Source organism: Eublepharis macularius, chromosome 8 (assembly GCF_028583425.1).
Source record: "Eublepharis macularius isolate TG4126 chromosome 8, MPM_Emac_v1.0, whole genome shotgun sequence".
Lineage (NCBI taxonomy): Eukaryota > Metazoa > Chordata > Lepidosauria > Squamata > Eublepharidae > Eublepharis > Eublepharis macularius.
In genome coordinates, this window is record NC_072797.1 from 29,617,359 (window position 1) to 29,644,799 (window position 27,441).

Here is a 27,441-nt window from a genome sequence, read left to right on the forward strand (position 1 = left end):
TCTGCTGGTTCAAATCCCACTACTGCCATGAGCCCAGAAGGTGGCCTTGGGTAAGTCTCTTCTCTCAGACCCAACTGCCCAGCTATATTATGGGGATAATAATAACACTGACTTTGTTTGCTGCTTTGAGGAGGGCACTAATCTGTTTAGAAGAGTGCTATATAAGCACAGCTAGTATTCTTATTCTTTTGTGTGCATTTTAAAAATTAAAGCCAATTGCCAAACCTTTATAAAATCATAGTCAGCACAGAAATTACTGCTGAGTGCTGCAGCCCTGTCACTGTTTATATTTACACTATGAAAAAAAATCCACCAAATTTGCTGTGGTATTAGGGCCTGGTGGAACACTGAGAAATGGCAGTTGCAGGTTGCTGGGAATAATGGCAGGCAGGGAGCAGAAGGATCTAGTTCTTACTAGAGCTCCTGAAAAGAGCTCCAGTTTATTTTGGGCACGCCTCCTCATTAAGCTGCCTGATGAGCCCAACCATATTGTGCCAGTTTCTTTGAACAGCATCCTCAACAGTCATTAACAATCCACCATAAAGGTAAATTTAGTAAAAGTGTGAGGTCTTACCTTTATTTGTTGGAATTAGATTGCAATCCTATACATTTTGGGAGTAAACACCAATGAACTCAGTGGAACATAGTTCCTGGTAAATGTGTATGGGTTGGAACTATTAAGATAGAGTCTTCCAGCTGAGCTCATGGGACACCATCCATTTCATGACATGGAAATCCACTCCTGCCAGCCTTTCAGAGCCATGTTGAATGGTGGTTAGAGAATACTGAGCTAGAATTGGGGATACCCAGGTATGAATCCCAATCAGTCTGTGATCTTGTACCAGTTACTTTCTTTCAGCCTAAATTACCTTTCAGGATTGTGTGAGGATAAATGATCATACTGGGCAAGTGTACTTGAAGGACCACTTCTTCCACTGCTGTCCAGCCTCCCAAACCTTACTCTCAGTGCCCCTGCCTGTGACCAGTGGTTTCACCTCACTTTTGGAATGTGTTCCCTCTTGAGACTTATATGGTACCTAATTTCCTGTCTTTTAGGTGCCATGCCAAAGCATTTCTCTTTCCTTATGCTTTTAACTGGATGGCCATCCATCTTTTAAAGTTGTTTTTTATGATATTCTAGCTTGAGGATTTATGTTCCCTAAGGAAATTGTCTATTTATGTTGCTGAATATTTTATTTATTTATTTTTATTTATTTATTTACTTACTTACTTACTTCATTTATACCCCTCCTTTCTCCCCATTGAGGACCCAAAGCTGCTTACATCATTGTCCTTGCCTCCATTTTATTCTCACAACAACCCTGTCATGTAGGTTATACTGAGTGCATGTGACTGCCCAAGGTCACCCAACAAAGCTTCCATGGCAGAGTGAGGATTTGAACGTGAGTCTCCCAGATCCAAGTTTCTCTCTCTAATCTATAGGTCCCCAACTCTTTTAGCATTTGGGCACCTTTGGAATTCTGACACAGGGTGTGGGCACAACCACAAAATGGCTGTTGTAGGCAGGGCTGGATCGAGGGGGGCAGGGGGGTAGTCTGCCCCCGGCACCCTCAAGGAGGGGGCGCCAGGCGCAGCTGCCAGCCACCAGGAGCATGCGGGCGGCCATGCAGGCGGCCTCCCAGCCCCCCCCCACTGCCTTTCGCCTGCCCCGCAGGACGGGGTGGCCGGCTTGCTGCGCACCCCCTGTCCTGCGGGGCAGGCAAAAGGCAACGTGGGGTGCTGGGAGGCCACCCGTACTATTCGCCTGCCCTGCAGGACGGGGCGGCTGGCCACCCCATCCTGCGGGGCAGGCAAATGGTGCAGGCAGCTTCCCAGCCCTCCGCACTGCCTCCGCCAACTACCTGGCGTGCCAGGGCACCCGGCTTGCAGTGCAGGCGGCACGCTTCGCTCTGCATGATGACGTCACAGAAGTGACATCATCATGCATGCCGGGAGTGCATGCGCACTGCTCGCACGCATTAGGGGCCAGACTTGGGTTGCCCCGGGCGCCTGCAACCCTAGATCTGGCCCTCGCTGTAGGAGGTGGAGCCAATGGCTACCACAGGAGGAGCCACACGTATATTGGAAGCTCAAGTGCAGGGAGGAATGGGGGGCAATTTTATACACACATACATATATTTGTGTGGGTGTACATATATATTTGGAGAAAAGAGTGAGAGCAAGAATAAAACTGACACTGTGGTGTTAGCTATTTTGTTGCTGGTTTAAATACTGATACATTGATGTTTTGTTGTTTTTAACAATTTTATTTTTGTTTTGCTTTTACTTTGTGAGTTGTCCTAAGCAGGTCTCTGGAGAGGTACTGCATACATTTTCTAAATAAATAAAATATTGGAAAGAAACATGTATGTCGCCATGAGAATAGGAAGGATAAAAATCAAATCAAAATGTGTTTGTTTTGCAGGTTACTTGTTGGCTCACCCTGGAGCGGATATCCAAAAAATAGAATGGGAGACATCTATAAGTGTGCTATTGATCAGCAGAACAACGAATGTTTAAAAATGAATTTAGAGAGTAAGTTATATTAAAATGCTTCATTTTCAAAAATAAATTAAGGCAAATGGACAATAATTTTTTTTTATGAAGAATTGTATAAAGTAAAAGATCTAGATAATAACATGCTTTATTTGATTTCTAATTTTTACTGGGTTGATCCTTAGAATAAAAAACATCTTAAAGCCTTAAAAAGTTAAACATCTTGCTGTACGTGCTCATAAGTGTCCTCTAGAGAAAATAACATACTCAGATTTGGATGAGAGAACATATGAATTGAGGTTGGAAACTGGGAAATCTGTTAGTTGCAAATTATGACGTAACATGGGCATACTTTTGCTAGTTCAACATTGCAGTTGTTCTATGCGGTTCAATAATTCCTTTTCCCCATCTAGCTTCTAGAGAAATCGGATGTGGAGGGTTCTGCACAGCACTTAATAAGGTGCTTAGAAATGGGCACAGTCCGCATAACGGACCTAATTTCGTCAAAAACTTACCCAGTTTGTCCTTCGCGAACACGCGGCCCGTGGGCGCGTGTTTTTCTCACGAAACCGTCGAACATTGGGGCTTTCTGTCCGTGTGTCCGTTGGCCCGTCATGCCAGGATTCCCGCTCAAACAATTTCCTCGGCAGCGGTGTGGAGCCACCTTCCCCGTTTGGAACACACCAATCTTAGCCCAGGAAACCTTGATTGGCAGCTCTGTCAGCCAATCAAGAGATTGTCAGAGATCACAGCCTTTCTGCATAAAAGACAAAGCGCGCGAAGACCCGCTCCATTTTGCTGGTGCGGGGATGCGAGTTAGCTTAGCAACTGCTTGCTGTAGGGAAGGGGGGTTTTTTTTGTAAGAGCGCGGCTTGTGCCTTGGGGCTTTGGGGCTTCTGGTGCAAGAGAGCTTTCTCTTTTCTCCATTCCTGTTTAATTTTTTTCTCCTCATTTCTATTCTAGAGCACTTTTAAAAAAAATCTTTTTACTGCACTATTGGGTTACTCTGATTTCTTTCTGCGTTTTGAGTCCTTGGGTTCTTCTCGGACTTAATCCCCCCTCCCCCCCAAATCTCTTCCTTTTTTCTGGGTTGCCGGTGGGTTCTATTGTGCTGTGACGCCACCCCACTCACAGACCCACAGTGGGTGCAAGGCAGCTTTGGGCGTTGTCTGCTTGAGTTCTTGCCTTCATTCCCCCACGGGTTTTTTTTGGCTGCTGATGAGATGCAAGGGGAGGAAGACTGCTGTTAGGCTCTGTGAAACACCTACTCTCTGATGACCGGCAGCACGTTTTGGGGGGCTCTCTCTGCTTCACTCCTTTCAAAGCCTTTTTAGTGGGTGACTTGGGGGGGACATTTCCAGCCTGGCTTTTGAGGTGCAGGGGGAAGACTGCTACTGGCCTCTGTGTAACACCCACCCTAGAACCACTGGCAGCAGGTTTTGGGGGGCTCTGTCTGCTTCACTTCTTTCTAAGCCTTTTTCACTCCCTAAATAGTGTATTTGTATTTGTATATTGACGAAACAGTGTAAGGCACATGATGACTGAGCATTACAAACATATATTATTCTCCTCCCGACGACAAGCCCTGTCCCTGGCACCTTCTAAGTACCTCCTCTTTTTCTTGATATGATTTGTATGGTGACAAAACAGTCTAAGGCACATGATGAGCTTCCTTGATGGACTGCATCATGTTCGGTGAAGTGGGTTTCGTCGGCGACCGTCCTGCTCTTGCAAGTGCAAGGGCCCCTCTGAGGGTCAATCCCCAAAGTCCTGTGAGAAGTAGGACAGTGGCCCAGGTCAGCTTGCTTGATAGCAAGCAAGCTGACACACCACGTCACTAAGGTGGGACTCGTTGTCCACTGCCCAAAGAGGCTCCCTCTGAACAGGGTAGCATAAGTTTCCTTCCCTCAAGGTGTGGAAGACATCCTTTCCATCTCTCCCGTGCCTTCCATTCCAGCACGGGGCCTTTGAATTGCTACATGATCCTGTTGCGGAGTTGGCTTTCACTCAAGTACATCCATTCATTTCCCATCATGGAGAGTTGGTCTCCCGGCCTCCGGGGAGGGCATCTCTTGTTGATGCAGCCCCATGTAGGTGGGGTTTGTGGGCAGCCACCTCTCCTGGACAGTAGCACAAGACGCTCTCCTTCCCCCAAGGGTGGGTAAGGGTCAGTCAGAATAGGGGAGGGGAAGTTGTTGTTTGTCTCTTTGGAAAAGTGATAATCGAGGAGCGTTACATGAGAACCTTTGGTGGGGAAAGTTGACTGAAGTGAAAATCTGTGGGAAAACCAAGGCCTTTTCTGACTCGAACTGGTTCTCGAACCGGTTCTCAAACCGGGCCTGGTCCATTAAAAGTTCATGGACCATGGTCCGTAGAAGCCCACGAACCCCAAACCGGTGGTCCGTAGGCAAATGTCGGTCCGTGCCCATCTCTAGGTGCTATATTCCCATAAGGTTAATACCCTTCAGCAAAAGTCACCATGCAGTTTATGTTTTTTTCCATTGTTCTCAGGCTAATGTTCTTGAGATTTGCCTATCTTCAGTTTGTATAAACGAGTAATGCTTTTCAGAGAGAACAGTGTGTATAGTGGTTAGAGGGGTGGATGACCTACCTCTAACCTACTTGTTAGAGCTGTTTTGAGGATAAAATGGAGGAGAGGAAAACAATCTAAGCCACTTTGGGTTTCTGCTGAGGGGAAAGGGAGGGTATAAATGAAGTAAATAATGTTTAATTATTAGTTTTTGCTGCTACTTTGTAACAAGCTGATGTCACTAGTCACGGGTTGGATTTAGTGCTGATAAAGGGAGGAACAATGCCCCTTGACTACTAAAGAAGGCTGTGTTATCTGCATGTACAAAAGTCGCGTAAGACAGGAATGTAGTATGGAAAGGAATTAGGTAAGATTGAGTGAAAAATCTGAGTAGATCCAACCCTGTATTTTAATTTTATTATTATAATTATAACACTATTGCAAAATCAAGATTGTAAAAATAAAACAAAACAATGACTTGGCTTGCTGGGGGGGAAAACCTCTGTTCTTATACACCCTTCCTACTCCTCAGAAAGCACTGATAATCGAACATTAATTCATGAGTGCCGGTGCAACAATAAAAAGAACCACAGCAAGGAAGCCTCCAAGGAAACTGGAATCAGACTGGAAAGAGAAGAAAGGGAGGACATTTTTAAAAGGGACAATAGCTTGGAAAGCCCCATTGGCACATTGGCTGTTCACATGGCACAATCTGGCACTGCCATTGTGTTTTAAGTAGAAAAATCTCTACGAAGTAGTGTTTTTAAAAAACCAGAAAAGTAATATAGATGATACTGGAAAGGGAGCTGCCTGACCACTGTGCCAACTGGATGTTCTGCAAAAACTGAGTCATGAAATCATGGCAATTGAAGATTAATTTGCTAGTATAAACGAGCTATTATTAACAATTCTGGGTGATTTCTGGGCTGGGAGCCTCACTGCTCATCGTATCTGAGTTGTGATAATCCAATGCCAGACAGAATATGTGCTTTGGCTTTTGGCGGAACTCTTCCTCACAGTAAGATCTCTGTGGATCTCATAGTAAGTCACTGACGGAAGGCATTTCCATCAGTATAGTGGGACTTTTACCCTCCCCACCCCACCCCCTATATTGTCTGAAATGCTGCTCCTGTGGGATAGAGGGGTCAGAAGTCTGCGTCCAGACAGGAGAATAGGTAAAAATTTCTCCCTCCCTTCTGTTAGTGGAAATTTTCTGTTTCTGCTATACTACTTGGGTCTATTCCATAGTGAAAGTTGGAAGCTTGCAAGCATTGGCTTGGTGATGTAGTTGCATTAGAAACTGATTACCATTCTCTTTTGAAATCATTTTGAAACCACAGCAGGGTGCATTTCTGCTGCTGAGCAGAAGAATAAATTTTGGCCCGTTGTCACAGTCAGTTGAAAACCGATACATGCTTTTTGCCTGCCAGTTGCTGAATTCTGTGCTTTGGGAGCAGAAACTTTTTGTGTGTTTTAGGAATAGATCACAGTCCTTGATTTTGAAAGTAATGAAGATGCATTTGAGAGATGTTTTAAACTGTGTCAGATATTTATGGTGGATAATGATCTGATAGTGTTAAATAAACTATAGTTAATTTTTTTTAAAAGCTATTTGTTTCATCTCAGCTGCAAATGGTGGCTAAAACAGTAAGGTACTATATAACATCCCAAATATACTTCCTTCTGGGGTCACCAGGGGAAAATGAGCTCCGTAAATGTATATTGGTAATGGGAAGTGCTGTCAAGTCATAGCTGACATGGCTCGCCTGCAGGGTTTCCAAGGCAAAAGACAAAAAGAGGTGGTTTGCCATTGCCTGCCTCTTCATAGCAACCCTGGATTCCTTGGTTGTCTTCCATCCAGGTACAAACGATGGCCAACTCTGCTTAGCTTCTGATATCTGATGAGATCAGACCAGCCTGGACCATCCAGGTTGGGGCATTTGTACATTGGTTACTACAAAACATTATCACATACCCTTAATGTTCAAGACTGATCACATGGGATATTTATTAAGAAAGCACATTGATTCATCAATATGTGACATAGGTAGAGAGATATCTTTAAACATGTGCAGGGCTCAAGCAAGCATATAATATATACGTTAAAAATAGTATCTTGAATTGTTCCTGGAAATTACAATGTACTGTGGTTTTTCAGCTTTTGCAAGCATCCCAAATGTTACTGAGATAAAGGAGAATATGAACCTAGGACTAACTTTGATAAAAAACTCAAGAACAGGAGGATTTTTGGTAAGTGCTGAACATGTGAGTAATAAAAGCATAACTTTTGTTCCCAATCCATGACAAAATGGTAATCTTTTGTATATTTGTTAATGTTCTGAATGAGAAGCAATGCATTGGATCCTTTGGATCTATTCCACTACTGGTGATGTTTTCCTTTAGTTCCGCCAGTTGAAAGAACCTCTTGAACAAGGGAAAGCATTCTTACGCAGAAGAAAAGCACCACCACTAACAGAACAGATAGTAGGATCAAACCAGATGTTCATTATAGGCTGTAATGTACCACTCCATTCAGCTAATTGGGCAGCCACCCTCCATCTCATGGAACTTTCCTCCATTGGAAGAGGCTCTTTGCCTGCAAAAAGGCTTGTGGTGCTCGAGGAAGACCTGAGTGATAGGATACAACCCATTGTTTGTTTAAATGGGAAAAGTGGGACATAAATCGCACAAACAGGTTTTCTATTTGCATTTAATGGATTGGATCCAACCAGCTTTTCCCCTTTTCAACATCCCAAAGGTTATGCTGGAGATCAAGGGACATGACTGGAAAAAGCCATATGGGATGGGGGCTGTAGAAAGGAATTAGATAAAATTGAGCAAAAAAAGCTGGCTAGATCTAACCCAATATGTTCCCCCCCCCCCACCTTTAGCTTTGTATATTTAAATCTATTTTCAATTTTCCACCCTGTGTATTTATATAGAATGCATTCATTCCTTGGGTCACTTTGGACCTGCTTTTAGCTTCAATAAATTTGCTTTTCCTAACCCAGGTTGGATTTGTTTGTTTAAAATCTTGTTATCATGCCTTTCCCAACAGGCTTAGGATAGTTGAAAGATTAAAAAACTGTAAGAGCTAAAATCTCAGTCCACTATACAACAGATAAATTCACCCACATCATATTGTTACCATCTGCTAGGACATAATCTGAAGCCACATGACGTATTTACCTTGTTGAAGCCAACCAAGTCTTTGTCTGGTGATGAATGCTTGGACAATACATACACTTGATTTATGCATGTCATCTAATGACCAAAGGAAGTCAGAATATCAGTGCAATAAATAAATATATTTGTGAGGGCCTGTCTAGGTTTTGGTACCTGTCTGCTTCACCCTTTCGTCCCGGCTCCATGCTTTTCTTCAACCAGCCTTGCCCCTTTCTTCTGGCATCGCGGTTGCACGGCGTCGTGGTCAAGAAGTGATGACTCACCAGCTGAATTACCAGCAGTTTGATATCCTTACGGACTCTTCTGTTATTTTGTGGACTCCATAATTGGATTTTCCATATATCTCTCTACATATAAGACTTGGTTTGGGGATTGTTACCCTATGAAATATTTACTGTAATTGTGTGCAATGTGTTGATGATTGGATTATATAAGTATATGTGGAACTAATTGGTTTGGCACGCTTCCTTTTGGGGTGGTTATGTTGTGTTTAGGTTTTGGTGCTTCATTTAGTGGCCTCAGAGGAGAAGCCACAGCTCAATTTGCATACGATGAGCAAAGAAAAAATTATGATCAGTATTTAATGAGCTGGTAGTGTTCTTCAATACAGCACAATGCTTATACAGATGGTATGATTTTCCTTGCTTCCCTTGTGACAACCAACATTCTCCATGAGTTCCAGGGATCACCTTGGGTGAGATTCACTTGCTGCATAAGGGTGACCTGCAGTTCCCTCTTCTGCCTTCTTATAATATTTGAATTGAGAGGAGCCATGGGTCAGTGGTAGAGCCTCTGCTTGGCGTGCAGAAGGCCCCAGGTCCAACCCCCCCCCCCAGCATTTCAAGCTTTAAAAAAGACCTGGCAAGAGATGATATGAAAGACCTCAACTTGAGCCGCTGCAAGTCTTAGACAATAGTGACATTGATATACCAATGGTCTGATTCAGTATAAGGCACTTCCGTATGTTCATGTGAATTGGAAATAAAGTATAAACAAACTGGATTATCTTTAAATCCAAGATTCTTCATGTTAAAAGTGTTTCCCTGATATTTCTTTTAGAAAAGGGCTCCAGCAAGAAGGAAAGAAAGAAGAACCATGCAGTCCCTTTACACAGCTTTGTCCCTTGACACTTCCTTCTTTATTCTATCTCCTGTACCTATTTGTGCATCAAATACTCCAACTGTGCCAAATTCAAGATATTATTTCCTTGCTGTTCATGGAATTTCAGTTCGTTTCCATTGACTTTCTCTCTGATCCAAAAATGCATAAAGCCAAAGAGCCAGGATAACCCAGGGAATATCCATGAACAGTATAAAAAAGAATTGCAGTCCAGTCATTCAAATTTTAATTTGCTTTCCAAAATATTTTTTCCTTCCTAATCTCAAAAGTTTTAATGTAGGATTAAATTTTCCAGGTATTTGTAATGCCCTTTGTAATGCTGAGCCACAAAACTGGGAAACATTTACATTTTAGAAATATTTACTGTGCTTTGTATTTAAGCCTGGGAAACATTTTAAGAGCGTCCTATTTCCTTATTCTGAAAAGTACATCCAGTATTTTGAGTTAACATGCTGAAGCTGCAAGAAAAATAGGTCCCTTCTGACTTGCTTGTATTATGTGCAATATTTCCAATACTGTATAGATATAAAATCCAAACTTTTACTATATCATTTATGGGACTTACAAAGAGGAGATGTGTTGAAGAGTTTTATGCACATTGCAATATAAATATATTTAAATCTTTGTAGAAACATACTATACAGAAATGATTTTTCGTATTTTGAGACAGAACATTTTCAAGCATTTTAGAACTTTTACAGCAGCATCCTAAGTCTTTCTAAGCTAGTTGACTTCAGTAGACTTAGAAGGTAGTAACTGTTTAGGATTGCACTGCCATTATTTCTCCATTGTGTCTGACACTCCAGTGTCAGAAAATCCACAACAACCATCACTCCAGTGTCTGTTTGCATTATGTTCCTAATACAGCATGTTCTAAATACAACATGCTTCAGATAACAAATATGTTTTTCTTTTTGAAAGAATTAGGTTATGTGGGGTAAAAAAAGAATTTGGGAAAGCTTTAGCATTTGTTTCTGTATCTAACAGCTCTCTGTGCCAGTTGCAAACTGGTAGTAAAATTACATTTACAAAACCAAACAATTTAAACCAGACTGCATGACTATGATTTCCAATTTCTGTTTAAAAAAATCAGCCACTTGAAGCTGTACCAGGCATAGTCGTTTTAACTAAAATCCCTCTGATATAAAACCTCCTTTCTAAAGACAAACAGTGACAGTGCTTTCTCCATTAAGCCACTCCATAAAATAGGACTAATAGAGAAAGTCTTGGCTTGATGAGAACAGGAATATAAAGAACTGTGAGAAGAGATCTCAAGTAGAGACTGGCTGGAGGAACTTATTTCGCAGCAGGGCCATTTGGTACACCTTACATTTTCTCCCGGATCTGCATAATCAGACTTGCATTTTCAGTTCCCATTGGGAACTCAGTTTCAAGTTGAGTGGGACCGTATTGCATGGCGCATGCTTATGCCTTCCCCCCCCCCCATGCAGTTATATCCACCTGAAAATCCCCAGGAGAACACTGCCTGACCTGTTGCAGGCTCTGTGTCTACTCATGAGGAGCATGAAGGTTTTCCCTAGGGGTGTTTTTGAAAAATAATGACTCAATGATAAACCATCTGTTTGACATACAAAAGGTCTTAGGTCAGTCCTTGGCACCTCTGGTTAAGGAGATCCGAGAGTGGATGATGTGAAGGACCTTTTCTTGAGACTCTGGAGAGCTGATACCCATCAGAGTAGACCATACTGACCTTGACAGACCAATGGTCTGATCACTGTAAAGTTGCTACCAACTTGAGAGCCAGTTTGGTGTAGTGGTTAAGAGCGCGGGACTCTAATCTGGAGAGCCAGGTTTGATTCCCCAGTCTTCCACTTGAAGCCAGCTGGGTGACCTTGGGCTAGTGACAGTTCTCTGGAGCTCTCTCAGCCCCACCCACCTCACAGGATGTTTTGTTGGGGGGATAATAATGGCATACTTTGTAAACCGCTCTGAGTGGATGTTAAGTCATCCTGAAGGGCGGTATATAAATCGAATGTTGTTGTTGTTGTTATTAAAAAACAAAACAAAAATATTAAGTTGTTAAAAAGTAGATGAAATCACTCAATGGAGCCCTATGAATAAATTTAGTACATTTTTAACTCCCCTTGACTCAAAGAAATTCAGATGGTTTTTCCTTCCCTGTTTTATCCTCACAAAACCTCAGAGAGATAAGTTAGACTGAGAAAGACTGACTCAAGGTCATCCACTGAGCTTTGCAGCAGAATGTAGTATGAAAGCTAGTTTCTCTGACTCTAACCACTATACCACAGTAGTATCAGCTTTCCTCATAGTCTAAGGCTGCCTCTCTCTGTTGATATCCCAGCCGGTGCAGTTAGTTCAGTCTTCTTGTGTGATTGGTATTTAGAGATCTTAGCTGTGCGAGAGCTGAAGTAGTTTGAGAACAAGAGGTTCATTTACTGTGTAAGGAAGGAAGGAAATGGGACATTGTTTTTGAAATACTGTCTCTCAGGAAAAGAAAGAAATAATGGTGTGTTACTGTTGCATATTCTTTTTTCCCTCCACTATTGATCTGGACGAGTGCCACTTGGGGGAGTGAGTACTGGTTGATAGAAAAATTACAGAATATAAAGAGCAGCTGTGAAGATTTCAGTACAGTTTTTTACTAATACAGGCCATTTTCACACGCCCCCATAATTTGTTAATTTGTTTTATTATTTGTATATTGATTTTAGTTTTTGTTTTTATCGATTTTAACTGAGCCCCTGGGGATGGGCGGTATATAAATTGAATAAATAAATAAAATAAATAAATAACCCTCTGGAAAATCGTGCAAAATCATGGCATTAAGTGTCTTCCTAGTGAAAATTCCTGTCATGATCCCGTTTAATGACGTGATGATGTCAGAAATCGCACCATTAAACAGGATCATGATGGGAAATTGCGCTAGGAAGACACTTCGTGCCGTGAGTTTTGCACGATTTTCTGGAGGTTATGGGTGTGTGAAAACGGCCACAATTTACCTATGCTTGGGAATTATTTTTTTAAGGTCAAGGGTAAAATGTTTTGGGAGGAAGGAGATAGAAAGAGATGAGTGTCATTTGTTTGATGCCAGTGTTCTTGTCTTTCTCATGAAAAAATATTGGCTCTTGGATGCTTGTTGCCTGTGGTCATTGTCTTGATATCTCCAGTGTATTTAATGTGGAAAGTTCAGTTGAAACTGCCTGTCATCTCTCTGATTGATTTAGTCTAAATGTAGAGTGTAGTTTATGTATCTTAAGCTTCTGGGACTCTAACCCATAATTGAATGTAAGTCAATTTAAAGGTGTTATTAATTCAACCAACAAGTCTTCAATCATGACTCCAGAGAAAGAGAAGCCAGAGGGGGGGGGGTGAGTATGAGAATTAGACTAGGTTTGTGCTTGTCAAAAACAAAGGGTCAGTTCAGATACCCACAACGTCATTGTTTGATTAAACTAATGATAGTTTAATTAAACAATGATCATTGGAACATAGACCACTACACAAACTGGGTTAGTTGTGGTCCAGCTAACCAGGAAATGGATCTAATCAGCTTTTCCACTGGTGAAAAATGAAGCAGGGGGTCCCCTTTGACCACTAAAAAGGCTGTGCTGGGAATCATGGGGCATACATGGATAAAAGTCTAAGAGATTACTTAAACTGAGAAAGAATGGCTGGCTCAAGGTCATCCACTGAGCTTCACAGCAGAATGGAGTATGAAAGCTGGTTTCCCTTACTCTAACCACTACGCATGTGAATCATCTCACACTATGTACTTTGTTTGATGAGCCACCAACTGCAACTCTACCTTTTCCAAGGGAAGCACATCCCAACCTCTTGCTCACAGTCCACCCAAGCACTAAAGATGCTTGCCTTGAAGAATAGTACCTGCCTATACAGCCCCAAATCTGCCCTGCCACACCATTTGCAATGCAGAGTACTCCCTACAGAAGAGAATATGAGCATTTGTGTACCATAGAAAAATAATATATGTCATATTATTTATTTTATTAGTTCGATTTTTAGCCCTCCCTCCCTCCCTCCCTCCCTGTGAAGGGTTCAGGGCGGCTCTCCCTCTCCCTCCCTCTCTCTCTCCAGAGAACATAAATACATAAAACAGCATATAAGATGGTGGCCCCATCCAATTTCCCCAATCATAGCATAAAACAAACCAAAGAGAGTGGGTGGGGGCCATAGTTTGATAATATTCTGGTGACTGCGCTTATAGGGGAGCAGATGACTTCATCACCTCCCTGGTAGGAGACTGGTAGGGAGGCTCCTAAAACAATCAGAAAATCAAAGACTGGCCTCAACCATATGCCTGGTAGAACAACTCCATCTTACAGGCCCGCCGAAAGGACATAAGGTCTTGGCGGGCCCGGGTGTCCTCCAACAGAGAATTCCACCAAGTTGGGCCCAGGATTGAAAAAGCCCTGGCCCTAGTCATGGCCAGCTGGGCCTCCCTGGGGCCAGAGACCACCAGCGAGTTCTTATTTGCTGATCTTAATGCTCTCCTGGCTGCATATGGGAAGAGATGGTCCCGCAGGTATGCTGGTCCCAGTCCATTTAGGGCTTTAAAGGTTAAGACCCAAACCTTGAACCTAATCCAGAACTCCACGGGGAGCCAGTGTATCTGCTGCAAGATGGGAGTAATATGTGCCCTGTGCACATCAGGACACATGCAGCAGCGTTCTGGACCTGCTGTAATTTCCGGGTTAAGCCCAAGGGAAACCCTGCATAGAGCGAGTTACAGTAGTCTATTCTGGAGGTGACGGCTGCATGGATCACTGTAGTTAGGTCATGGATTGACAGATAGGGTGCAAGCTGCCTGGCTTGTCAAAGATGGAAAAATGCAGACTGGGCAACCTGGCCCTCCATTGATAAAGAGGAAATCCAGTATCACTCCAAGACTCCAGACTGATGAGACAGGCACTAACAGCGCCTCATCAAATGTTGGGTGCTGGATTCCCAAATCTGGAAACTCCGGCCCAAGTATAGGACCTCTGTCTTTACCACATTCAACTTCAGCTGGCTCTGCTTTACCCATCCAACCACAGCCTCCACTAGGACATCGGGCAGAGTCAGGCTGCCCGCCCATCAACAGATACAACTGGGTGTCATCCGCATATTGGTGACAACAACCTAGTCTGAAACTTCATACTAGCTGGGCAAGGGCAATCCCTCGGATCCCCACCTCGGCGAGGCGGTGGGTAAACAGTTCATAGTCGACTGTGTCGAATGCTGCTGAAAGATCCAACAAAATCAGCAGCGCCAACCCACCTCGACCCAGATGTCTGCAAAGCTTGTCCGTGAGGATGAGCAGTACTGTTTCTGTCCTGTGTCCTGGGCAGAAGCTGGACTGGAATGGGTCCAGGATGGAAGAATCCTTCAGGAAGACCTGCACCACCCACTCAATCACCTTCCCCAGAAATGAGAGGTTCGAGACTGGTCGGTAATTGGATGGATTGGTGGGGTCCAAAGATTTTTTTTTTCAGGAGAGGCCTCACCACGGCTTCCTTCGTGCTCCCGGGAAAACCCCAGAGCTCAGTGATCGATTAATAATAACCTCCAATGTTTCTGGAAGGCATGGTGCACCTTGTACTCTCAAACATATTATTAAAAAGCCCTGACTTTTGCACACAAAAAATGTGATTAATCTGGAATTTCTGAAAAAGATTCTTAATATTGAAGTTTGCAATTAATTGCTGGATGAATTCATCTTTAATTGACAAAACACGTTAAGGTAATATTTTGACTTTCATTGTCTTTTTATCCAGAATGCTAGAAAATATTATTTTACCTAGTAATTTTTTCCTGATTATTTTTGGTATAAAATTCTTACTTTTTCTTTTTGTTGATAAAATGTTAAGAATGGTGCCATCTTGTGGTCAGTCTCAGTGTGAACATTTTCTATATTTTGAGTTGTTGGTTATAATTGCTCTGTAAGTTCTAACAGAAAGAACATGCCTCATGGAGGAAATAATTATTTGGGTTAAAAGAAAACACTTGTGTGCTTGAATTAGGTTTGTGGTTGTTAAGGGATTAAAAGTCTCCCTGGAACAGCTGTGAAATAATGAACCTTGATGGTTTTAACAAAATTTATAAAATATACTACATTAGTTGAATATTTCAGTGATAGCTTGAATATTTTGTCATCACCATCAAGCGCATAGCAACATCCACAATAATATTATGTGCCTCTCCCACTTCTCCAAGTGGCAAGAGATTCCAGGGGCAGTGCTTCTGGGTTCAGTTTCTTTGGGATGTTTCTTTTTTTCCCCTTTTGGACGCAAAGCAGCATTTCTACAAGGCAGCAGATCTGCCATCCCACATCAGATCTCCTGGGAAAGTGCTTTAGCCAACTGTCAGCTCTCTCTTTGTTTCTGTCTCTCTCTGCCTCTGTCTCTCTCTGTCTCTCTGTTTCAAATTGCTATTTCTTCACACATGCACACAAACCTCCTTTCCCTCATTGGGAAAGTGTTTCCTTATATAACTATCAGGGGACTATCTTCTATTAGTGCCCATTGAAGATACATCAGCCTAAATAATCCGCAGCCCTGCATTGAGTGGCACGATCATATGCCCTGGTAATGTTGCCATTGGACCTTTGGCTTTGCTTTCATGACATAACAGGCATTGCATTTTGGAAAGATATTTCTAGAAATGGACAAAAACACTGAGTCTGCTTTTCAGAGTTTTAGACTGATGCTTGTAGGGTTGCCTTCAAAAAATTGAAGTGGCATTTCATGGAATCAAGGACCAAGGAAACAGGTGGCAGGCCTATCTAGTTATTCCCGTACATGATACAGACAGCTTATTAACTATATTCAAGCCAGAGTAGATTACAGAGTGTAAATTAATATGAAGAGCCATCTAATATGCAGCATACTAGGATTACAGAAATCTGAATAAACAGAACGTATTAGATACGGAGTACAAATATAATGAAGAAAAATGTTATTACATCAGTAGGAAACAGTGCAGCGATAGGGCAATACATGCAGCAAACTGTTAATACATCCTGTACGGAATGCTATAGTCCACAGTCTCTTTTCCCTTTATAAAGCTCCTTCCTAACCATTCTGTTATAGTAGAGCCCTATTAGGAAAGTATTCCTCATGATTAGGAAAGTATTCCTCATGATTAATGGTAACTGATGTGCTTTTGCAGTAAAGGCTTAGGATGGCTCAACAACTCAACTGAACCTTTTACCCACAGTGTGAAGAAGACCAGAGTTTGCTTCAGGCTCGGTTTTTTTTGTTTTGTTTTTGTTTTGCTTTTACTTGAACCACAAAGTCAGGAACAATTTCCAGAGGATTTAATTAAATTGAGATTCACTCAGGCTGCCTTCCCCCTTACGGTTTGCCTCGGCCAACTTTCTTGGCTGATTTGCAGGTCTCACATTCTAATGTGCTCGGGTTGGGTTGATGTCAATTTTGCAGCTTTTTCAAATGTGGTGGGAAGGGGATTAAAAAAGATCTGTTTCAGTTTGTGTTTTTAGCATGATCTTTTTGTTTGTTTGTTTGTTTCAAAGACTTGTGGTCCTTTGTGGGCACAGCAGTGTGGAAGTCAGTACTACGCAACAGGAATCTGTTCTGAGTTCAGTCCGCGTTTCCAGATCATGAGAAGTTTTTCACCTGCTCTGCAAAGTAAGGCAGTGTAAACACCATTCATTAAGGAATGTTTCTATTTTAATATTGAGAAAAAATCTTTGCACCTAGCTCAATATTTTAACTTTGTTCAGTTTGTAAAATTAAAAATGTCATAGAACAGCACTGCCTAAAAGAAACCCCTTCTAACCTGGAAAACCTGACCTCTTGTAAGTGTGAGTTTAGTTGTAAAACTGGGATTATTTTTCTCTCAGAGTATCCATAGTGATGGAGAGGTAGTGAATGTGGTTGTGTGTAACTGGATAATGCATGTGACATCTATGGTGATAAGGCACATTTCCTCAACATTTTTTTAAAATTTGCTTCTCTTACACTTTCCATTGAGTTATGAGCGTCACAATTTTGCATATTTTATTATTAACTTTTTAAAGGATCTCTCTCACTCCTTCCAGTTCTGGGAAAATTCTTTTCTTACTTTATGAAAATGGAAAATGTCTATATTCGCTGTACAATATTCCTGAAAATTCTCTGGAGGCTTCTACCACTGTTAGAGGTGGTGGGTTGAGACAGGGCCTCTCTTCCCACAGGTGAAGGCCCGATACCTGATCTTTCCTGTTACTTGTACCAGCTGAGACTTTTTAGTCACTCAGGTACTTATTCTGGTGATTGCTTTGATGTGTTTTAATCATTGTTTTATTGGATTATTTAAATCTGTAATACTTGGAAGCCATCCTAGAACCCTTGGCTGATTTGTTTTAAAAATAAATCAATAAGCAAGGCAATGCTTGTTACCACAGTTGTTTCAGTGCTAGCAGTGGATCAACACAGATAATAATAATACAGTTCAAAGAGGAAAGTGTCTTTTTTGACATCTGGAAGAACTCAAGAAAAAAAACTTTTATTTCTTTTTGCCTGCAAATTTTGAACGTATATGAGTATATGAGTTTAATAAATTAAAATGACATCCAAAGTATATCTAACAAGCACCTTTTCCGTCTTTCTGTTTGTAGAGTGTTCTGCTGCCATAGACCTTGTGGTGGTATGTGATGAGTCAAACAGTATTTATCCGTGGACTGCTGTGAGTGCTTTTTTGACAAAATTTGCCCAAGGTTTGGATATAGGCCCCACAAAAACTCAGGTGGGTGGATTTTAAAAAACAAAAGTATGAAATTCTGTCAACTATAAAGAAAACAATAGAGTGGCTGGAGAGAAGCGGCCCTTGCTGGAGGGCAGGAAGTAGGGAATCGCCATTTTTGAAAGGGGAAGGGTCGCGGCTTCAGCGGAAGAGGAAGTAGGCCATCTTGGATTACAAAATCATAGAGAAACCATAGAGAAAAGACGCCCGACATTTTGGACTCTTTAAAATTTAATTTCTATAAGAAGACCGGGACATTTAAAATAGAAAAACGTTAAATTTTACGCCACGGAGTTAAGGAAGAGAGCGGATTCGTGGGAGCGAGCTAAAGCAAGCCCCACGATGTCAAAAAAAGAGTGGCAATCGGCAATAGAAAACCTGGATAAAAACCTGGACAAAAAACTTTTAGATATGATTAAAGAACTTAAGGACACGAAATTGGAGCTGATAAAAGAGGTTAAAGAGGTTACACAGACAGTAAAATCGGAGCTGTCAGAAGTGAAAAAAGGTATGGAAACAATACGAAGTGAATTACAAGGAACGCAGCAGAGAGTTAAAACAGTAGAAGACGCGATGGAGAATTTAGCAGACACGCAACAAACAGAGATGAGATTGGTGAAGGGGAGAATGTCAGTTGCAGAAACTAAACATATGGAGAAGCAGCTACGTTTTCGTGGCTTGCCAGAAGTGGAAGGAAAGTCAGCGCAAGAACAGATGACTGAGGTGTTGGCTGAGTACCTGGGGAAGGAGGAGGAGGAAGTTGTGGCTATCCTAGATGTGGCATACCGTGTGAATTCGAGAATAGCAACCCAGAGGAAACTACCAAGAGATGTGATTGTGCAGTTTACAACACGAAATATGAAAGAGAGGATTGTGACAAAACAGTTTCAAGATCCATTGGAGATTGATGGCAAGACGATTATTATAATGAAGGAACTGCCCAGATCAGTGTTACTGGACCGGAAAAAATATAAAGTGCTAATTCAGATTTTGAAGGACATGAAAATCAGGTACAGATGGGAGTTACCGGAAGGAGTGTCCTTTGAGTTTGGAGGGGCCAAAAAACGCATCAGATCTGAGCGAGAGATGGAGCGATTTATTAAGGACAATGAAAAAGACTTACCAACAAGATCATGAGTATGGAGTGTAAAGTATTATCTTGGAATGTAAATGGACTAAACTCACCGAATAAGAGGAAAAATACTTTTCGCTGGCTACTAAAACAAAAATGTGACATTGTTTGTTTGCAAGAGACCCATATCAGAAAGCAGGATGTAAAATATTTAAAATCTGGAAAATTGGGCAAAGAATATGTAGCGGCCTCCAACAAGAAAAAAAGAGGAGTGGTGTTGTACATAAAAGAGGAGCTACAGCCAAAATTTGTTATGAGAGATGTGGAAGCTAGATTTGTAGCAGTGGAATGTATTTGGAATTTAAAGAGAGTGTTGGTAGTCGGACTTTATGCACCTAACGGTGCAAAAGAAAGCTTCTTTGAGGATTTAAGGAAGCATTTAGACGATCTTGCATACGACCAGATAATTCTTGCTGGAGACTTCAATGGAGTGACAGACTTGGAACTAGACCAAAAGACTACAACGGCACAAAAGAAAAGAGGACTATTACCAAAGCTTTTTTTTGAGTTGATTCAACAAGAGACTCTTGAAGATGTATGGAGGAGAGAATATCCTAAAAGCAGACAGTTTACTTTTTATTCTGCAAGGCATTCTACATTATCAAGAATTGATATGATCTGGGCCTCAAAAGACTTAGCATTATGGACTAAGGAGGTAGAAATAATGCCTATGGTAGGCTCAGATCACAACCCAATTATGTGGAAATTTGGAAAAAAGAGAAAAAGGAAAGCATGGAGAATAAATGAGGACTTGTTACAGGAAAGAGAGAATATGGAAATACTGAGAAGAGAGACAAAGTTTTTTATACAATACAACGTGAATAAAGAAGTACCAACCAATAAAGTTTGGGATGCTTACAAGGCGGTTGTAAGGGGCATACTAATGGACTTAAATGGTAGAGCAAGAAAGAAGAAAGAGGAGAAAAGACAAGAGATTGAGGAGAAAATAAAAGCCAAAGAAATACAGCTAAAAAAGAGACCAGGGAAAAAGAAGGTATACCAGGAAATTAAAATACTTCAAGAACAGCTAACAGCAATGAGCAATAAAGAATTGGAGTGGAATCTCAAAAGACTGAATCAAAAAGCGTTTGAGGGTGCTAATAAACCTGGGAAGTACCTGGCATGGCAATTGAAGAAGGAAAGGGAAAAGAAGATAATAAATAAAATTTGCGAAGATAACAAAACGTATTTAGAGCAGGCTACCATTAGTAGAGCCTTTTATAAATTTTACGCTAAGCTGTATAATAAAAAAGAAGTAAACAAAGAATCAATAGCGTCATATTTGGAGAAAACCAAACTTCCAGAAATCTCGGAAGCTTGGAGAAATAAGTTGAATAGTGAAGTAACTGACGAGGAAATAAGTAAGGCAATACAATCTGCAAATCTAGGAAAGGCGCCAGGGCCAGATGGACTTACGGCTAAATTCTATAAGACAATGGCTAATGAACTGGCACCATTCCTAAAAGAGGTGATGAATGGGGTTTTAAGGGATCAAAGGGTTCCAGAAACTTGGAGTGAAGCGAATATATCATTGATCCCAAAAGAGGGCCAGGACCTGACTAATGTGAAAAATTATAGACCTATATCGCTACTCAACAATGACTATAAAATTTTTGCGAAGATATTGGCGGAGAGATTGAAGGGGTGGCTCTCGGAAGTCATAGAGGAGGAACAAGCAGGCTTTTTGCCAGACAGACAAATAAGAGACAACTTAAGGACAGTGATCAATGCTATTGAATATTATGACAAGCGTTGTGACAAAGAGGTTGATTTCTTCTTTGTTGACGCTGAAAAAGCGTTTGACAATTTAAACTGGGACTTTATGTTTGCCACTATGGAAAAGCTACAATTGGGAGAAAGATTCATCAGAGCAATTAAGGAAATTTATAGAGACCAGACTGCAGCAATTGTGGTGAATGATGAATTGACCAAGAAATTGACGATAAGTAAAGGAACAAGACAAGGTTGCCCATTATCTCCATTGTTGTTCATTTTAGTATTGGAGATTCTGATGATACAAATACGTCAAGATGATGAAATTCGTGGAATAAAAATAAAGGACTATTCATATAAGGTCAGAGCATTTGCGGATGACATAATGTTAATTGTAGAGGACCCATTGGAGAACATGCCAAGAGTGATAGATAAGATCAAGGAGTTTGGAGACTTGGCAGGTTTCTTCATTAACAAAAAGAAGTCAAAGATATTATGCAAAAATATGACTAAGCAGAAACAACAATTGTTAATGGAAACAACGGATTGTGAAGTAACAAGTAAAGTGAAATATTTGGGAGTCGAATTAACTGCAAAGAACATAGATCTATTCAAAAACAATTATGAAAAACTATGGACTCAGATAGAGAGAGACTTGATTAAATGGAATAGATTGAATTTGTCATGGTTGGGCAGGATTGCAGCAGTTAAGATGAATGTGTTACCAAGAGTAATGTTTTTGCTACAGACAATACCAATCATCAGAGACTCCAAACAATTTGAAAAATGGCAGAGGAAAATATCAGATTTTGTTTGGGCAGGCAAGAAGCCTCGAGTGAAAGTGAAAGTTTTACAAGATGCAAAGGAAAGAGGCGGAATGCAACTGCCCAATCTGAGACTTTATCATGATGCAATCTGCCTAGTTTGGTTGAAAGAATGGATGACATTAAAGAACAAGAAACTATTAGCCCTAGAGGGATATAAAAAAAAATTCTGTCAACTATAAAGAAAACAAGTGTCCTTTTAACATAAAATTTTCATAGTTTACGCTTGAGAAGTGGCAGTTTTAAAAATATATTACAAATTGTATTAATAGTGATATGAAACAAATACAAACTAACACACAGGCAAGACCATATAACTTACAATTATCAAAGTAACGTAGTCAAAGGCACTGTAAAAAAAAAACCTCTCAAAATTTCTACTTTAATGCTCTTTTCCAGCTTAATTGAGGACTAGTTTATATGGATGCCAAGTCTTAATAAACTTTTCTTGAGCATTTCTCCCTCCATCCCAGATATGTTTGATGTTTAGTGAGAAGTAGCACGTGTTCAGACAAAGCAGTGCTCAAGATTATATCTTCAGAGTGTATCTATACTTCCATTCTTTCTCCATATAAAAGTTTTTGAGTGTGCGCTGTACTATTCAGACTAACAGCAAATTTCAGTCCAGTGTCACCTTAAAGGCCAACAAGATTTTCAGGGTATAAGAGTCAAAGCTCCCTTTGCAGATACAGTTCAGATTAAGACAGCTTTCTGAGAGGCAGCAATGCCTATTGGTTACTTGTAGTATGATTTTTCATTTATTTAAACATTCAGGCCTGCTTTTTGCCCACACTGTGGACTCAAAGCAAGCTTCCTTAGAAAATATTTTAAATGTCTACAGAGACAATATGGACAGCCACTTAGATTCTCTGGTGATAGGATATTGTCTTCTTGGGCTGATGCTGGTTCTGGCAGCATGGTTCACACAGGGTCACAGTCTCTGAGCTGTAAACTAAGCCAAAAGCTCTTTGGCAGTTGCTCTTCAGCTTCTGCCAAAAGCTTATGTCTGTGGACAAGCCACGGCCTAAAGTACCTGTTTAAAAAGGAGGAAGTGGCCAATGCACAGCCTCAGGTCTTGTTGAGTTGGCTTAGATGTTCCTTCCTCCATTTGGATACATCCAGGATTAAATTACCTGCAAAGAGGAGATGGGCCAATGCTCAGCCACAGAATTTACTTAAGCCAGCACGGATATTCCCTGATTCCTCCTCTCATACATAGCATGAGTTATCAAATGCTTGCTAGAATGTTATCCTGGTATATTTCATTGCTGTGAGAGCTGCAGAGGAAGTGTGGCAGCTGAAGATTACCCTTCTGGCACAGCATTCTGGGAATTATCTGAGTTTACCTTATATACAGAAACATCTCTATAGAAAGGAAATGGGTCATGTTATGCTTTGCAGAGTACAAACTGCCACACAGTAGCATTAGTCTGGGATGCCATGTAGATATAATATCATCATGAATAATGTGATTATTACTCTAAAAGCTTTTATATATGCATTTCTTTTTTTAGGTAGGCTTAATTCAGTATGGCACTGATCCACGAGTAATGTTCCAGCTGAATACGTACAAAAATAAAGAAGATGTTGTTCGAGCAATGTCACAAACCACTCAAGAAGGAGGGATATATACCAATACGTTCAAAGCAATTGATTTTGCCAGGTAATCACATCCAGTGCTAGTTAGTATTCTATGGTAACAAATGCAAGAATTCATTTTATCTTTAGCTCAACCCCACCCCTCCTGAGTAGATATAAATGACCTGCCAACATCTTTTCCACACTGTGACACTGAGAGATCTCTGTCTTTTGGTGCTACACCTCTGAAGATACCAGCCACAGCTGCTGGCGAAACGTCAGGAACTACAATGCCAAGACCAAGGCAATACAGCCCGGAAAATCCACAACAACCATCATTTTATCTTGCTATACTGAGTGTCCTATAGTACTTTGAAAAGCTAACAGATCTGCCATGCCATCCTGGGCAGAGTTACACCCTTTTAAGTCCTTTTAAGTCTACTTGGAGAAGGATGTGGCTCATTGGTAGAGTATCTGCTTTGCAAGGGAAAGGTTCTAAGTTCAATCCCTGGCATATTCAGTTATAAGTATCACATGATGTGAAAGCCCTGAGATTCTGGGAGCGCTGCTACCAGCCAGAGCAAACAACACTGACCTTGGAAGACCAATAGTCTAATTCACTGTATCAGTTTCATGAGTTCAGGATAATTTACAATTGCATACTTATGGAAACTTAAACTTTCATCAACCAGACCTTGCTTTGTTTAGATGTACGGATTGTATCCTTAATTAACATTAATGATATTGATATCCACCGACCAAATCCACACACACACATATGAGTATAGGCTCATGTAATCAATGGAACCTAAATGCTCAAATGTAAAGCTTGTGCAGTGGGTTGTAGGTCAGATTGGGAAGACGCAGTTTCAAATCCCTGCTTAGCCATGCTTCATGCTGAAGACTGTGAGTCAGTCTGTTTATCCACCTAATCTAGTTAATGGAGTAGTATGGAATACCATGGATTCCTCTCTAAACTCCTTGGAGGAATGTGTAAACATAAAAATCAAAGATACAAGTAACGCCATGCAGAAATTGACACATTTGTATCCCTTGGTAAGAGTTTTCAAACTTGACATTAAACATGGGCACAAATCTAAATACAAAGCAAATTTCATCACGAAACGGGCCGTTTCGTGTGTCGTGAAACAGTGTTTTGTGAGGCCATGGTTATCACGAAATTATCAGGAAATTACAACTTTGGCTTGTTTCGTTAGCTTCGTGAACGATTTGTAATTGCAGACTGGCTGGCGCCGATCCATTGATTCCCTAGGCAATAATGGGCCCAGATCTTCTGTTACCATTGGAAATCCCAATCATAGCCCACTTACCCTTGATTTGCAGCTCTCCTAGCCATCTGGATAGCTTCCATTCTGCCCTATACAGCCAGGAGCTGGGGGTCAATCCCCTAGGCATCTAAGGAGGTGGGCCTTCTGTAGCCATGGGCACACCAATCTCACCCCTTCAAACCCTGTTAGGCAGGTCTGTCAGCCAACCACAGACCTCCTGTTCTGCTTTATGTCAGCGTTTTTTATAAAAGGCACCTCTCTCTGCCCTGTGTTTCAGTCCCAGTAGACAGAGGGATAGGAAGGAGGTCCAGTTGCTGGGATTGGAGTGGGAGAGTGTGGGGGGAAGGATTTGGGATTGTGCTTTTGGCTGTTGCTGCTTTAAAGAGACTGAAAGAAGCCTCTTATTTCCAGCTCTTGGCCTAGGTGTGGGAAGGTCTGTGGGTGAGGGTGCTTCCTCCTCCCCCCTAGTCTCAGGCCTGGCTCTGGGGCCTAGGCCTCCCCTTTTTTATTTGCTTGTCTTTGTTCTCAATTCTTTCTCTGCTCTTTTGAGGGCTCACACTCTTGCTGCTTCCTTTGCTTTTGATTTAGGGCCTCTCCCTGATGAAGTCTCCCTGTGAGTTTGGCATCTCCGGGTAATGAAGGGAGCTGTTGAAATGCCCCGGGTTCTGACGAATCATGAAACTAACATCATTTCAGCAAACATGTCAATTTTGTGAAATTTCGCAATTCGTCGATTACGACGAAACCCAAAACTCTTGTTTGGGTTTTTTTCCATTTCGTGCTCATGTCTACTTGACATAGTTGAACCTATCCAAGTAAAGATGATATTTATATGAAGTTAAAAATATAGGACTTCATTATTCGTCAACTAATCCCATACAGTGCTTACTTGGAAGTGAATCCATTAATGGGACTTGCTTCTAAATAAGTCTTGTAGTATCTCTGCTTTTGATTACTGACATGTAGGATCTGCACACACAGAGTTGTAATTATCACCTACACAGAAAACATTTTTTTCATTGAAACAACCCAGAACAACCCCTTCACTGGCATCAGTTCCACATATGAAGGTAAATTAAACCTCTGCACCGGAGTCTGTAGAACACTCTTCCACTGGGCTGGGACCATATTGCCAGATGTTTAGCACTGTAGCCAAGCCATTCATCCCAAGGCAGGCTCTAAGCACACATAAACATATACTTTCCAAAGCCTCCATGCAGAGTTTTACTGTGAAAATAGCCTATTTACCAAAGGAAGAATGGGATGGTGGATACCTGTTGGGAAGTTGTCAAAGAACCTGTCTTGTAATGATCATCTAGAAATATGCATCCAAGCAGAGGAAAGGATGGCGCTTCATGCTGCTCTGCACAGTTGCACTCAAAGGCTGTAGTCCTATGCACACTTACTTAGGAGTAAATCATACTTAACTCAGACTTCCTTTCCAAGTAAACATGCCTAGGCTGTGTGAAAGCTCCATTGAAAGTGTTTACACTGTACAAGAAAAATAATTGTCTGCTTGCAAACATAATTCTACCAATGCAAGCTTTCTCCGCCCCCAGTAAGGAGTTAGGAAGGACCATGAAAAAGTAAAAAAAATGCATCTTCTTCTTGTGCAAGAAAAAAGGAGGAGGGATTCTGCAACTCTGCCTACCCACTCTTAACCAATCAAGCAGGATGTTTCCAAAATGTAACTGAGTAGAATAGGAAGGCAGGTAATTCTCACCTATATAGAATATTTTTTTTCATGGAAACAACTGAGAACAATCCCATCAATTCCACAAGTGAGGGGTCTGAGCAGTAGTTTGAGTATTAAATGAGATGTGGTAGAAGTCATGAGTCACTGTCTAACTGCGGTGGCTAAATAACTGAGACTGAACAAACTGAGCCCTGACAAGTCAGAGATAATGCTGGTTGAGAAGCCTGAAAGGTTGAAAGACATCGTGATTAGCCTCCTTAACTGACTTGGTGAAGAGTCTGGTTGATTATATTGGAGCCAGCAATAGAGCTGGAGAAGCAAATTAAAGTAGCTGCAAAAAAAAATGCATCCTTCCAACTTAGGTTCGCCCGGAAGATGACCCCTTATCTTCACTCATCTGTCCCCCTGGATCCATGCTATGGTTGCATTGAAACGATACTACTGTATTGCACTCTATATAAGTCTGCCCTCAGAATCAACTCTGAGAGTCCAATTAGTGCAGAATGCTGCAGCGTGGACAAAATCAACAACTGTCTGTACATATATATTCTCTGTAGTGCCCCCACCATAATTGAATAGCTTGCTTGAGGAGGTTAGGAAGGCTCTCACATTTTGGGGTTTCTGCAAACTATGTAAAATAGAACTGTTCCGGGAGGACATTTTTATAAAGAAGTAGAACTGTGTTATAATAGAATGACTCAGGAAAATGTTTCAGTAGAGAGAACAGGATTCTAAACTGTACTACTAGTATATATGATTTTCCCATTAAATAACTTTATGGTGTTCTAACTTGGTGATGAAAATGTGCATAAAAAGCATCTAGTAAACTGAACTGTTCATTACAGACGTAACGCTTTCTCAAATGAAGCTGGTGGGCGGCCAACAGCCTCTAAAGTCATGGTTGTTGTGACAGATGGTGAATCTCATGATGGCTCGAAAATGCAAGAAGTGATAACTAAATGTAATGAGGACAACATCACTCGATTTGGTATAGCAGTACGTCATGTTCTCACTATTATAATGATCATTTTTAGCTGGTCTTACAAAAGTGTTGAAAAGATTAATGACAATAGGCTAGAATGTAGTAACTCTGGAGACCATTTTCTTGGAGGAACGTACCTGCTCAGTGTTCCATTTGTTCTGCACAGTGTATG

The 27,441-nt window shown here is 41.2% G+C and overlaps 1 protein-coding gene across 1 annotated transcript in view; it reads left to right on the plus strand.

Annotated features, from left to right (window-relative positions):
- The window catches only part of ITGA2 (integrin subunit alpha 2), a 101,874-nt gene that overhangs the window by 31,436 nt on the left and 42,997 nt on the right, over positions 1 to 27,441 (plus strand). Inside the window, exons 3-8 of the mRNA XM_054986762.1 lie at positions 2,426 to 2,535; positions 7,185 to 7,276; positions 16,845 to 16,959; positions 17,931 to 18,058; positions 23,239 to 23,387; positions 27,133 to 27,283. Coding sequence (XP_054842737.1) covers positions 2,426 to 2,535; positions 7,185 to 7,276; positions 16,845 to 16,959; positions 17,931 to 18,058; positions 23,239 to 23,387; positions 27,133 to 27,283 — 745 coding nt within the window. The remainder of the gene's footprint in view (positions 1 to 2,425; positions 2,536 to 7,184; positions 7,277 to 16,844; positions 16,960 to 17,930; positions 18,059 to 23,238; positions 23,388 to 27,132; positions 27,284 to 27,441) is intronic.